This window comes from Megalops cyprinoides, chromosome 6 (assembly GCF_013368585.1).
Source record: "Megalops cyprinoides isolate fMegCyp1 chromosome 6, fMegCyp1.pri, whole genome shotgun sequence".
Classification (NCBI taxonomy): Eukaryota; Metazoa; Chordata; class Actinopteri; order Elopiformes; family Megalopidae; genus Megalops; species Megalops cyprinoides.
This window is the reverse complement of record NC_050588.1, coordinates 21,422,715-21,437,192: the sequence shown is the minus strand read 5'-3', so window position 1 is coordinate 21,437,192 and position 14,478 is coordinate 21,422,715. Positions and strand designations below refer to the sequence as shown.

Genomic DNA, 14,478 nt, shown 5'->3' with positions numbered 1-14,478 from the left:
TCAACAAGAGATTTCTTTGTCAAAATTTCAATACGCCAAACATTCAGTCAGGCATGATGTTCAATATACATAGATATTTTGCTTCTTACAAGGACACCAAACTAACATCAGTGTTTGTATGTGTGGTCTTTGGGGCTCAGTCAGGGTACAGGGGTCAATCACAGGAGCCCCAAGAACTGTGCGTTGTGGGTGGTCCTTCGTGGCCGGGTTCACCTGAAATGACCCGCTCGGCACTGAAGACCCCTAGCTGTCAGGTCTGGGACGATTAGCAGCTATCAGGTGACACCCCAACATTACTCCACGGCACCCCTTACCTATGAGAGTGGGGGCCAAGAAGTGCTTGACCCATAAAAAGGGGTCACATCCAAAGTAGCTTCAGGATAGTGACCACATTAAAAACAGTTAGCTCAGTCATTACAGTGCACAGTTTTGCACAGACACTAACACTATCGATATGTATTTAGAATAGATTGGTCCCAGAATATTATTTGGCTCAAAGGATCAAACATCACAGTATTTCAAATGCTACGTTTTTCCCAAAAGCACTTTTTCTGGAGTTTCTGGAATTCTGACTGACTAGAAAAAAAATCTACAGTCATTCATTCAGGCAGGAAAACATATAAATGAATTGGTATTTGCTCCGATTTTTCAGGCTACCCTTTATAAACATTAGTGAATACACAGAATACAAAAATGAAAATAAAAACCCTAAACTGTGTCAGGAATTCAAATAATGTAAACGTAAGACATAATTTAATAGTGACCTCACAGTTAAGATGGAAATAATTGACTATTCAGTCTCATCTCTAACAGACACTTTGAGCAACATACCTGCATAACCAAAAGTCTTTGTTTTGGTTGACATCGCCTACAGTTATTTACTGATCTCACGACAGGATGTGCTGTCATTTCCATCGAAATTTCAAGTTCCAGACAGTGAAGGGCACCCAGTGTGGTACTTTAATTCTCAGAAGTTAAACTGGCTGCACTACGCATTTATCAAGGGCCATCTTAGTGGCCAGAGATGGTATGACGAGATTCCATTCTCACAGAGGAATGCAAGCAGCTGTGCATTCATGATTATGCATGATTATCTTCATTATGCTATTTTTCTAGGTGGAAATCAAGAGAAATGAAAAGATGCCCCTTTCAGAAATCTGTGCAGTAAAACATACTTCACACATATGTTCTGTTAAATTGGTAATTAAACACTTAATATCACTTAAGATATCATTTTTAGAAACAATACCAAGGTTATCTATGAACTGTCATCACATGTTTGATTGATCCTACGACAATAAGTTTAGCATCATCAAAACATCAAAAACATCAAAATGGTTCTTTTTGAGAGGAAAAGCTTTCAGGTATAGTGATTAGGGTGGGGAAGGTTGCTGTAGAGATAAGGTAGACCACACTGAGTTTAGGATATATCACAATAAGGATCAGCTAGGTTGTGGTAAGGATAGGATAGATTGTGATAATGATAGGACAATAAAGGACATGATAAGTTGCGATAAGAATAAATCATTCAATTTTAGAATTACTCAGACACTCTAATCATATATTTATGATAAATGATAACTTAAAGGTTAAATAAGGATACCTTGATCCTCTGAGTGAATAGCTGAAGATGGGGTGGGGCCAAAGGCCAGGCGTTCCGGTTCTCACAGTGCTCAGCTGATGCCCCGAGACTAAAAGGGTGAGGGGGAGTGCTAGAGAGTGGCCGCGGGGGGTTGGGAGTGGGGGGTAAAGATGACTAATACAAGGCTGCCCTGAGATTAGGGATTAACATATTCCCTGCCAGGGCCAGGGTTACGGCGTTTCTCAATTCTCCCATTTGTACTGCTGACAGACGGGCTCAAACTTTGCAGGAATTTAAGGTCACAAGGCAGAGATTACATAACATTACGGCGGGGCTTCCAAGCATTAAGTTACGAGCAACCAAAACCAACCACAAACCTCGGATCTCAGGAAAAAAAAAAAGACCAATGACCCCCTTTTCCTGGGTCATGTGAGTATTTGAATGTCCCAACTGCTGTGAGACTGCCTTTAGCTGGGCAAGTGTTTGAGGGTACCCTTATCGGATCTAGCGTAACGTTTCGCTTCGCTGCTCCTGAAAGGCAGATATTTCTGACGCTCATGAGATGAAAACAACGATGTGCACTCAGGCACGTATCCATCCTGGCTACTTCGCCCACGTTACCTAATTGCGCTCTAAGGAAACGTTGACTTGTGCTGAGATCAGATAGGACTGAAAAGTGCAACAGTAATGAAAGGAACTAAAAGTATAAGTGCCAACACCCTGCTGCAATCTGGCAAAGTTGCGTTTCTGTCCCGCCCTGCCCCAAAGGAGAACATAGCCTGCCCAAAAAGATGGCAAAACCCAAAAATGGCAAAGAATAAACTGTTAAATGTTACGAAAGTTTAAGAATCGTAGGCCACTGCCATGAAAATGCCTCTCTCGGATCTACTTAATTGATCTGCAAGACCCTGCACCCTGCAGCCTGTGTCTGGCTGTCACTTTGAGCATTAATCTCTCCCTGGGCATGTGTGTCACGCCTGTCCTTGTTGTCCGTGAACCACGCAGGCCTCTGTGGCACCCCTACCCTGATCATCTCAGCGACGTAGCTCTCAGGTCCCGTGTACTCAGTGGAGTCCTTCACCTTCACCAGAACAATGAAGAACAGATAGTGCCACATGTTGTGTTCCACCTTAATGTGCTCTTCGAAGGTCACCGTCTTGTTGTCAAATTTGTCCCTCTCCAGCCCTGTGACAAAAAAAAAAAACACACAATACATTGTTGTACTGCTTTTTGAGTGACTATGGAGATTGTACAAAAAGACCATGCTGGTCAGTTGGACATGGATGGCAGACACCAGGTGGACACGGTCACCCTCTGGACCCATGTAGCTCCTGGAAAAGTCCATCTCTGAAGGAGCATTAAAACCACAACTTCAACAGTGAACAGGAGCCAAAACCAAGCCCTCTGTATTTTGATTTTGGGTCATTGCTAGGAATGTATTCTTTGAAAAGACATAGTAATAGGGTCTAGCCTGGAACACAATAATTTTTCAGAAGAAATCAGGTCTCCACTAATATGTTACAGGCATTTAACTGCTGCAAAGAGTTATGTGACATTAATTACTTAGGACTTAGGAATTTCCACAAGGACTATCACTGAGAGGACACCCACAATACCAGCCCCACTACATCATCATTTTGCAGTGTTGGTATCCTAGAGAGAAAACATCAGAAAACCAGAGAAAACATCAAGAGATGCTTGATGATCTGATTTCAATTTCTGGTTCATCCAAAAGGGTGAGAACCCACCTTTTCTCACAGTTTAATTTTATCAGGTTTTATAAAAGAAAACAAGGCAATGGGAGATCTGTTGAGAGTCAGGAGGATGATAAATTCCAAGGAGTTCATGAGAACAGTATCTGTGTACTGAAAAAACAACAAATTAAATTAAAATGAAAAAAAAAAACTGTAATGATTAAAAACATCACAGAATTGAACTGGGTTTAGTAGTTGATGGGAAGGCTGAGAGGGGAACATGGTCATGCTCCAGGAGGAGTCTTATCTGTGGCCGTTCACCAGAACGCTCGACGGCCGTGCAGCAACAGGAAGTACTCCTCCGCTGCAGCTGTGACTAAGCCTTCTGGGAAGAGGGGGCGTCTTGGGGTCGCGCCCTAGTGTGGACGGGGCCGGTGTTTACTTTGCTGTGTTGCTCGTTCCGCAGGCGGGCCGACTGTGAAGCAAGCGGCACAGCAGCCTTCGCTTGCTCATTGCCAGACAGGCGTGCACACCCGTTTACAGTGCACTCAATTGGCTCCGCACCCACCCAAACATATCACCCCTCCAACCGCAACTCCGCCCGAAAACACCCGGTGCAGATGACAAAGGATCCACTCACCACAGATGAAGCAGGTCGTTTTGAGCACCTCCTCTTTTTTCTGCTTCTCGCTCCTGAGGTCGGCAAAGGTGTCGATGATGACTCCAAAGATCAGGTTGAGGACGATGATGATGACCATGAAGAAGAAGAGGAGGTCGTAGATCACCCTGGCGGCAAACAGCGGCTCCTGCCGGAATAGTCTGGTGACACACTGTCTCAGAGCTTCTAAACTGTCCACCTCACAGGCCATGATGGACACATTACTGGGCTGTTATATGTGGACTTACAAAGGAACCAAAACACTTACCATTATGACTTATGATTCCTACCGCTGTGTTCAGCACAAAGGCTTTTTAGGCTTTCTCAATGAGTAAATGATACATATATTATAGATAGAAAATCAGTTTGAAAGAGAAAAATCATATGCTTACTAAAAGAGAATTCCTAAAACCCAACTCTTTCATTCAGTAGCTGTGACAAGCTAGCAGTGCTATCAGCCTTACAAAAAGAAATAAAAAACCCTATTTTCCTTTCAATGGAGGAAGACATTCAGGTACAAACCACACATTGATACATTCAAAAAGGCTGTCTAGGTGTCCTTTAGCTAGTTTTAGACAGCTGTGGAAAAGAGGCTTTTGGGGGCCAGACTGCTGGCTCACAAGATGGATCCTGAAATGTGCATCTCTGCAATATAAAATATATTATACTTTAATTTTACCCAGGCGGTCCTTTAATTTCCTTAACTACAGTTAGAACTGTGTTCTCTAAGGAACTATGAGGCAGGGAAGGTTTCATAGCAGAACAGAGAGGACACAGGAGACCCTGGACACAGAGCTGCAGAGGGGGTCACATGATGGGCTATTGGTACACCTGGTTTTCTCCCCTCTGGATTCGCCCTTCATAGCACGAGCTGACATGCCCCCCTGTGATGTCTCATAACGTACCTCCTTGGATGGCTTGCGCAGGACATCCCCCACCCCTCCGCCACTCCGCAGTCCGTGACTCAGGACGGTGACGATGCACATGAGCAGAGAGTCACAGGTGCGCTCTTTGTCCTCGATCACCACGGCCAACGGCTGTGTGGGAACGACTGGGGAGAAACCACAAACGTAATGTCACACCCCTGCTGTCATACCTTGCACACTTCAACCAGCACTGTCAAACATGGCACACTTTCAACCTCTGTTGTCATACACAACACGCATAAAAATTTTCATAAAAAGCTTCAACACATCACAGCATTTTGGCACTAACAGAGTTGAATATTACAGACCAGTCCAACCCTGGGGTATAAATAAGTTGAATGAATACAGAGTCACCCATGTACAGATATATGATTGTTCCAGTCACAAAGTAAATTGCCAAAAAACCGAGACTAAAAGAATGATCTTTTAAGAGAAATAGCCCCAGTGCCATTAGACCATGACATGATGCAGTCAGGCTTGCATAACAAAGGGGATAACAGGATGATAGTCACATAAAGTTTGGGCTTAGCAGATTTAGACCGCTTGTGCAGATTGTCTGAGCCCTTTAAAGCAGTCTAATATCTTCTTAAATTTGAGTTATTTCAATGGATTTTAACCAACCATTTAAAAACCTATGGTCACAGCAATGTGCCCTTTGACCCCTTCAGGAGAGAGCTGACCTACCAGCACCTGACTGTCATTAAACTTTGACCTTTCTATTCTGTGGGACATGCATGATGCCCACACCCCATGTCTCGTTATAGCACCACTGGTGCACTTTTAGGTCAACTCTAAGCCCCCATTCTCAGAAGCAGGACATGACCCGTCTGGGGGGGAGGGTTTGGGGACACAGAGAGCACTGCCCTGCCCCACATGACCATGCTGCAGCCATACCTTCTCCCACGACCTCCGTGGAGCAGTTCTCTCCGCTGTCCTTCCGGCACACTCCTGCAGACAGGAAGTCCCCCACCATGCTTGCTCCGCTCTCTGTCCAAGGGAACAGGACGTTAACACAAAAAATGTCTAATGTGAAGAAGTATAGCTTACTACAAAAGATACACCCATTGCTGCCCTCTTCACTCATGCAGTGGCTTGAATAATAGTTGTCTAATTTACATTTACATTACATTCAGCCAAATGACAGACACTAATCCAGAGGGAGTTACACAGCAAAGGTACTTTATGATGTGAAGTAATATCTGCATGAATAGGCATATGTGACCATGGCAATATGATATTTACAGTATATTTTCACACAAGTTCAATCAAGATCCATTCGTAAGATTCATTTTATTGTGGATTGAATGTTTTTACATTTATTATTTTATTAGGTCAAAAACTGATCCCAGGACAGAGTAAGGGGGAAAACAGAAAAAGGCAACTTTTCCCTGAAGGATCTGATTTGACTTCAGTTACATAGCAAGTTTAATATAAAGTTGTTTTTTTTTCAGAATCTGATGAAGGACATGCTCAGATGTACCTTTCACACAATGTCTTACATGATCAACAGAAAACAGTGCAAACAACCCCACAGACCACACATCAAAGCCTTGGATTGTTGTGAGATCCCAACAGTGCTTTACTGTCATTCTCAGTGCTTTGAGATCTTTAAGGATCAGGATCCAAAGTCAGGATCTTTCTTTCATCTGCCTTATGCTCAGGGTTTTTTGGGTTTTCTGTTTTTTTTTTTTCTTTTTTTATTGCTTATAGAACACATACTCTGTCCAGCAGTTTATGATAACTCAATTATCTGAAACCCATTTTAATTTAATTTAACACAATATAATTTGATTGTAGAGTGCTTCATTCTGTGATAACTGGGTGCATGGTGTTCTAGCACGTACGTTCACCTTACCCAGTGTTTTATTGGGTATCCTGTCGACCGCCAGGATGAAGTCATCCTTGAAGAAGATGTACCCCACGATGGAGAACAGATATACCAGGATGAGAGCCAGCACTGCAGTCAGGACAATGGAGCGGCCATTACGTGTCACACTCTTAATCACATTCAGCAGCGTCTCCTCCCTGTAGACCAGGTCAAAGAGCTGTGCAAGGGAAGGCAAGGCACAGTGTAAAAGAGATGAGTGAAATGATGTAGTGTAAGAACTAAGAAATTCAACACAGCGCATAAGAGCTGAAAAGAGGCAACAAAAATGAGCTGAAAGACACTAAAGTGTCGAAGAAGAGAGACATTACAGAGTCCAAGACCTTGACAAGGAGGCATGGAGATTGAATCAAACACTCAATTATAGAGCTGCAAGAAGGAGAAGCACTAAATGTGGGAACAAAAATGTAAAAGGATGTGGAAACAGGACAGCCTGTTAGCGCTTCCTTGAATAGTTATATATAATTTAATGCGGTATTAATCGGCATATATTCACCAGGAATTTAAACAAGAAATAAAAGGAAGTGAGACACAAGCTAAGAGGGAAATTCCAGAAAACTGAGCAATACCAGCCGGGGAACCAGCAAAAGACTTCACAATGTTTCGTTTTTATTCTTAAACATTCCCCCTAACAGACATGCGAAAGTGATTATCGGTATCCCGTGGTTCCCTCTTCCCACTCACCAGCAGGCTGTAGAAAAAGACGTGGACAAACACACCCAGGCTGCAGATGATCAGGTAGAGCAGATGATAGAGGAACTCCACATCCATGATCATTGCCTTGTAGCCTCTGGTGAATGTTCCACGATTCCCCACAAAACTCATCAAGAAGATGATCTTATTGCACACCTTTAAGAGGGGAAATAAACAGACAGACTCAGATACGTGTGATCATAGTTACACTCACTTCTACATATTATCACCCATCAACAGCATAAAAAAAAACTCCTGGGACCTTTTCAAGGTTTATTGTGAAAGCCAAGTGTAGAAGGACAAGGTGCTAAGGCGTCATGCACGAGGATCCAGAATTACACCCACTGTGATTAAATAATTTGAAATACAAAGTAATGCAAACATTAAAATATGAAAATGCAGTTGGGCGCTTCTAGATTATGTGTCCATGTATTTCACACATATGGTTCTTCTGTAGAGAAATTTACTTGAGCAGGCCTATTCTTCACTCTTTACAGAACAGCAAAGTTCTCAATAATGACCAGGAATTCACTTATAGAACCATTGGAATGAATTATAGAGCCAATCAGCGATTCAGCTTTCCTATGGAGATGCTATTCCAAGTGTTTTGTAGTGCAGGAACACAGGGGAGGTGCTCATATCATCATCAGCATCCAGTATAGATGCTAGTTGAGCTCTCAGAGGTGGTGGCCCTTAAAGCAGAAACACTGGGGGCTGGTCTCTGTTTAGGGAAGGGGAGCGGGGAGAGGGGGTGTTTGACTTCATAGTCAGGAGTCTTTTTTTTCCATTGGAGTGTGTATTTAAAAGCTTCCGTCTAGACGGAGAGCTAATGGGGAATGAGCTCTAGCGAAATCTGACAGATGAGCTGGTCCTCGGAGGTTGAGCTGACACGGCGGCGACGGCCTCTGGAATGCAGCTCTGACGCATTACACACCTAACCTCGATGAGTTACACGGCACAGAGGAAGCCGTGGCGGCTGCCAGAGCGCAGCCCGATGACGCAGGAGGGCCGGGGGGTTCTGGGAAATGGGCCGAGGCGCACTCACATTGAAAGCACCCAGCAGGAAGAGTGTGGGCTCCAGCCCCACGGAGAAGATGAGCCGCAGGATGGTGGAGGCGATCAGCGCCCGGATGCCGTGCGGCTGGGGCAGGACGATCACGATGGCCAAGGACACCAGCATCGCCGTCCACAGCAGAGCCGAGAGGTGGGGCTCCAGGGTACCTGAGGGACAGAGCAGGGGCCCCACACGCAGTCAGACTGGAGGGCTAGGGCTGACAGGGGTGCCCACCTATCCCTGCCATGCTGTGTCCATGCTATCCCCACATTCAGTGTTGCCTTACTGAGTAGCAATCAAGTGAAGACACAAAGAGGTCAAATTTAACAAAAAATCCAGTTCAACAACAGGCATGAACTCATTTTAAACATGTTACATGTTTCATAGATCTTGGAAAAAAAGCTTCAAAATTGAAGTAGAAGCTACTTAAGCTGCTGCCAAGTGCTTGCCAAGGGCAGAAGTACAATGTAGTAGTTGTTACCACAGCATTTTGAGTTCAAATTCCAGGTGTGGCACTGCTGTTGTGCCCTTGAACTGCCATACAGGTGAGTATCACATATTATACATAAAGCAGAGTATTACATACACACAGGGAAGTAATACGTAAAAGGTAAAGGCCTGTAAATAACCCCAGATAAGGACATCTATCGAGGAAAGAAACACAAGAATCTAAATAAGAATTGATAGTATAATATCTCAGCAATATCAACAGGTACGTGTAGACAAGTCCGTCAGAGCTACAGTGCTGGACAGAGTTAACCAGCTGTGTAAGGTCTAGTGCATTCTGTCACAGAGGAGAGAGAGAGCTGAACTAAAAGAGAGAGGTTACATAACGGGGAAGGAGTGTCACAGCTGGGTGTGTTGTACCTCTGTGAGGCATTAGTGTGGCACCCGTTAAATCCGCGGGTAAGTCCCAGCTTAGTGTCACTAAAGGCCACGTTTCATGGGCTGCCAAGCCAAAACTCACCACCACGTTCAACAGTGAGCTGGAGAAACTGGGCGTCTCACATCCCTAACTGTGTGTGTGAGAATGGCTAGTGTGTGTGTGTATGCAATGGCTGTATGCAATGTAATGTATGTGTGTGTGTGTGAGAGAGAGAGAGAGAGAGAGAGAGAGAGAGAGAGAGAGAGAGAGAGAGAGAGAGTGTGTGTGTGTGTGTGTGTGTGAGTATATAAAACAGTTTAGTGTTGGAGCAAGTGCATTTCTGTGTGTGTGTGTGTGTGTGTGTGTGTGTGTGTGTGTGTGTGTGTGGGGGGGGGGGGGGGGGTAGAGTTCAAAGGCAGTATCTCAGCTAGCGTGCAGCTATCCTCCCCCCACCCATCCTCTCCCCTCCATGAGGAGATCACATGACAGGTGCCAGTTACATAACTGCCGGCACTAAAAATACCAAAGCTCCTGAAAGATTCATGAGAAGCGGTCTGTGCGTCCCCCCAGGTCCCGGACTGATGGCACGGCACTAAAAGCCCAGGGCGCAGAACAGCAGCCAAACGGGAGGAACCGGAGTGTGCCCTCTGAGCTGGGCCCTCACAGGCCTCACACTGAATCCCATTCATCTCTCCCCTGTTCCGCTTACCTGGGGTCATGGGAGGATAACACTAATCTCCTTTGGCTGCTCCTCTGAATACAACCTAATGTTAACTCCTAAAAAAGTGACTCTGATTCAGAAGGTACAGACAGAGGTCCTTCCACACACACACTTTAGAGAGCTGGGAAAGAGGTAACTGTAAAACACAGTCCAAGAAATTGTGGTGGACACTCTAGGCCCGGCTTTCTCACACTTTAAACACAGTCCAGGGAATGGAGGGCTGCGCTAGGACCCGGCCTCCCGGCCGTGGAGTAAGCCATGTGCAACATGCTCTCCTTATGTGCGGTCCTGTGCGTCGACAGCCAGCACGCACTGACCCACTTCCAGAGCTCTTATCTAATTTCCATGTCCACATTCCAGCGCAGCTCGCAGGAGGGCGGAGGCGCCCCTGAGACATGCAGCCCGCGGCTGCACCGGGTCAGAGGTATGCAGGCCTTCACGTGACTTGTCCTGTTACAGCTAGCTGCAGCCAGGCTTTGACGGATTAAGAAGGTGTGCAATACTCTTGCCACAGTCTTCCACTGACTTCTTACATGGTCTTTGTTCAAACTTAGCTGGAGTGTGCTAGGTAAGGTTGAAATATTCTATCCTTAGTCTAGTTTTATTTCACCAGTTACTGTTTCCGAAAATGAACCACACCTCCTGCAGAATTTAGCTCCACCAGAGGAAGTCTGAAGCTAAGCTCGGAGTCTGTGGAAAGAAAACCACAGTTTTGTAGCTCTAAGCAAAGTGAAGAAGTTTTGAACAAAAGAGACCGCACTGCTTGACCCGAGGCGGAACAATCAAAAGTGTATGTGAAGTACAATGTAGTTCTTCTCCCTGCATCTCCTCTCTGAGACAAAGGAAGACCTCATAGCTGTGGGCGCATACATCACTGCAGACCAGAGAGACGGAGAGCAAGAGAGCGAGAGTGAAACAGGGAGAGAGCAAGAGGGGGACAGTGCGGGAAAGAGCTGGGGAGACAGAAGGGAGAGGATGAGAAAGAGTGGGAGCAAAAGGGAAAAAGGCAAAGTGAGATGAGTCCCTCTCAGGCCTGTCTGTCTGCCAGGAGGAGTGGAGGAGACTGAAGAGACATGTTTATTGAAGACAGACTTTCCACCTGCTAAATACCCTGTGAGCATTCCTGAGCTATGCCTTGAAGGATGTATTCCATCAAAAATATTCACCCTTCACTGAAATACCAGTGCTTCAAACAGCTAGTACATCCCCCACAAAATAATCATTTGGAGCTTCAACAAAATCCATTAAATCAAGTGCTACATGGAGATGGCTATTTCCTGTGCTTTAGAATGATACGGTTAAAAACGTGCTTTAATGTGTAAAAAGGTTTTAATTCTCTAATGGAGAATTCAATGGAGGATCCCCTTCAACACAGTCCAAAAGTGTCTAAAGGGATAGAGAACAGTGGGGTACCCCCGATCCTAAATTAAGTGGAAGAGCAAAAAAGCAGGCTGACAGACACTGTGTGACACCACCCTGCATAGGTTAATTCTGTTATCTTAATGGGCCTATTGGCTTTAAATATAAGAAGTATGGACAACTCCAAAATCATATTGAAGGAAACAGCATTAAGGAACTAATTCACAGATTGCCTATCTCCACTGTCACTACAGCCAAGTCACAACCTTGTCCATAGTCACAAGCATTGAGGAAGAATGTGGTAACGTACACCTCTCTGTCCTATTTTCTGCACAAAGCTGGGGGGGTGGGGGGGGGGGTTGCAAGAGGTGCCTCAATTAATAAGATTGGCGACACCTCAGTAGGGAGTAACACAAATCCTCAATTAACCGGAATAACATGGCCTTTAGCCGAGCGCCTTAAGTGAAGATTCTGAGCGCTGGCATCGAATGACATCTCTGTGACGGCAGAGTTCGGCCCTCACAGTATCGATAACCAGGTCAGATTGTGACAAGGGACATTGCTGCACCTGATCTATGCCATGTGGTCAGGCTCACTTTAAGTGAATGGTTCTCCATGGCATGCGTGCATCACGAGGGGGAATGCAATATTAAAAACAATGACCAAAGCAGTGCCCCATTGCCATTAACAGAGAACAGAAGGGTGACACTGAGCCCCACAAACGCATAACAGCAAGCCTCTGTTCTTCGATAACATGCAACTCCTTGAACGGTGGTATGGAGCAGTAGTTAGAGAGCTGGACTTTATCCGGAGAGGTGAATGGGCGGAACGCTGTTGTGACACCCTAACTAAAACTAAACTTCTCCAGTAAATATGCAGCTGTAAAATTGGGTAATGTATAGAAGGTTGTATGCATAAAGAAATAATGTATCAAATTTTCACACATTTTTTGTGACCCAGTTTTATCTATTAAAGAGGTGACTTTCTAAAGAGCTAATGCAGTGCAGTGACTGTGGTGTACTCTACTTCAGCTCTGTGGTCTGTGTCAGTTCCTCCTGTTTCCTGTTTTCTGACAGATTTTTTGAGGCACGCAGGACTGGAAACACATGCATGCACGCACACACACACACACACACGCGCAAACATACTCACACGTACACAAGGCATGCACGTGTGCATACACACACACACACTCGCAAACATAAACCCTAAAAAAAGCACACATGCATGCATGCACACACAAACACACACACACACACATACACTCACATAATGGCCTCAACACATTTATAATTGGTTCATATAAATATGCTGAAATACACAAAAACGTGCATATAGATACACACAGAACGAATGTATAAATGGGTAATATAAATATGCCGAATTCTGTTTGTGGCTTAGAATGACTTGCTGGAATGGTCGCTATAAACAGAGGATGCCCACCGCAGCCGTGTAAACATTTTTGACCAAAACAACGGAAGTATGGCTCTTTAAACACCCCATGTACTGCGATCCTGCATGGAATCCAAATCAGCTGATGTACTGTGGAGATTTGCTATGGCCATTGAGGAAGGAAGCTAGGCACCTGGGGTCAGACCTAATGGCTCACAACTTTGTTACCTCTATTAATAAACCAAAGTTCTATTAGGAGTTCAAATTAGAAAAAGAAACTAAGTCAATCTTCATAAGTGGGAGAGTCGAGGACCACGTGGGAGAGCGTGAGATATGGTGACAATGCAAGACGTTCCCACACAGAGCATGAGGCTGGACATGTGTGATATTATCACCGCAGAGTATATGTGACGACACAAACTGGGCGATCTGTAGCATTTGAAAGGAATCCACGGGTGTTCGGGACTGACTCACCTCCACGCACGCCCTCCAAAGGGTAGAAGAAGGCCACCAGCAGGTTCATGAGGACGGCCAGGTTGAAGGAGATGCTGCTCCAGAAGGACATGTTTCGGGAACACCAGTAAAGAAGGGGCTGGGCTGAGGGGGGAGGAACCGCAGAACCTTCACATCCTGGACCACATCCCATCCCACCCCACCCCACCCCCAAAACAAGCCCCCCTGTCCTTCTCAGTCACCAAACGTACACCTGACATACAATATTTCCAACCTCAAGCTCCACACCCTGGGCTGTGAGAAACACCATACACACAGCAAACAAATACCTCATAAATACACTGCAAATATATTCAAAGTTCATACATGTGGTAAGTTTTCTCACCATATAACCAGCATGTAACCAGCTGCATACAGCATGTGCAAGAAGGGTCTCACTGTTTCTACTGAATTTACTTTCAAAATCATTTTAGTCCATTTTAGCAATGGAGTACCTGCAGAATCACACTATGCTTTCACTGATATTTGTTATCACAGGTACATACTTTATTACAAATGCCCTGAGTCAGGGGTCAGAGATCATCCATTCACAACCAGTTAATGGTTGAGACACACCTGTCAATCTGTAGAAAGCCCTGCCCTGCAAGGATGTGACTGCCTGTTTTTAGCCATTACTTGCACTTGCTTTGCACATGAACACACTTCTCTTCTTGAAAGCACCACAGATACTTCAGCCTGGTAGCACATGCATGCTGAATGCAGCCCACAGCCATTTCTGTTAATGAGGTGAACCTTTTGCTTTGTTTGTTTTGCCTTAAAGCTCCACTTCGTTTTGTGTACGGGGACAGTTTTACATTGGTTTGTACGACTGGATTTCAGTAACCTCCTTGCAAAGATAGAGTGTAGTGTACCTTTTAGTGCAGTGTACCTTTCAGTGCTGAAAAACCCAAGCTCTGTATGTGGGTGTGACTAGATAACTATTTCAAAATAAATCCAAACTCAACCAACCCTCTGGGAGAAGTGCCCTCGTATTTTCAAATGGGAAGTCTACAGTAATTACAGAAGGCGATACATGCCTAGTTTGTGACAAACAAATGTAACGTAATCCCCCAAACCAGACTGAACTGGCATGCGCAGACTGTTAATATATGAAGCTGTGTGCAAGGCTTCCGTTTGTCAGTGGTGATTAAGTAAGC

At 44.9% G+C, this 14,478-nt stretch overlaps 1 protein-coding gene across 12 annotated transcripts in view; it reads right to left on the bottom strand.

Annotated features, from left to right (window-relative positions):
* Window positions 1-14,478, bottom strand: part of itpr1b (inositol 1,4,5-trisphosphate receptor, type 1b) — a 116,926-nt gene that overhangs the window by 8,594 nt on the left and 93,854 nt on the right. For all 12 annotated transcript variants that reach the window (XM_036531944.1, XM_036531949.1, XM_036531950.1 and 9 more), the window contains 8 exons: window positions 13,304-13,426; window positions 8,484-8,659; window positions 7,430-7,594; window positions 6,716-6,905; window positions 5,755-5,847; window positions 4,840-4,985; window positions 3,917-4,082; window positions 2,607-2,767 (listed from right to left, as the gene is read on the bottom strand). In XM_036531944.1, coding sequence (XP_036387837.1) covers window positions 2,607-2,767; window positions 3,917-4,082; window positions 4,840-4,985; window positions 5,755-5,847; window positions 6,716-6,905; window positions 7,430-7,594; window positions 8,484-8,659; window positions 13,304-13,426 — 1,220 coding nt within the window. The remainder of the gene's footprint in view (window positions 1-2,606; window positions 2,768-3,916; window positions 4,083-4,839; window positions 4,986-5,754; window positions 5,848-6,715; window positions 6,906-7,429; window positions 7,595-8,483; window positions 8,660-13,303; window positions 13,427-14,478) is intronic.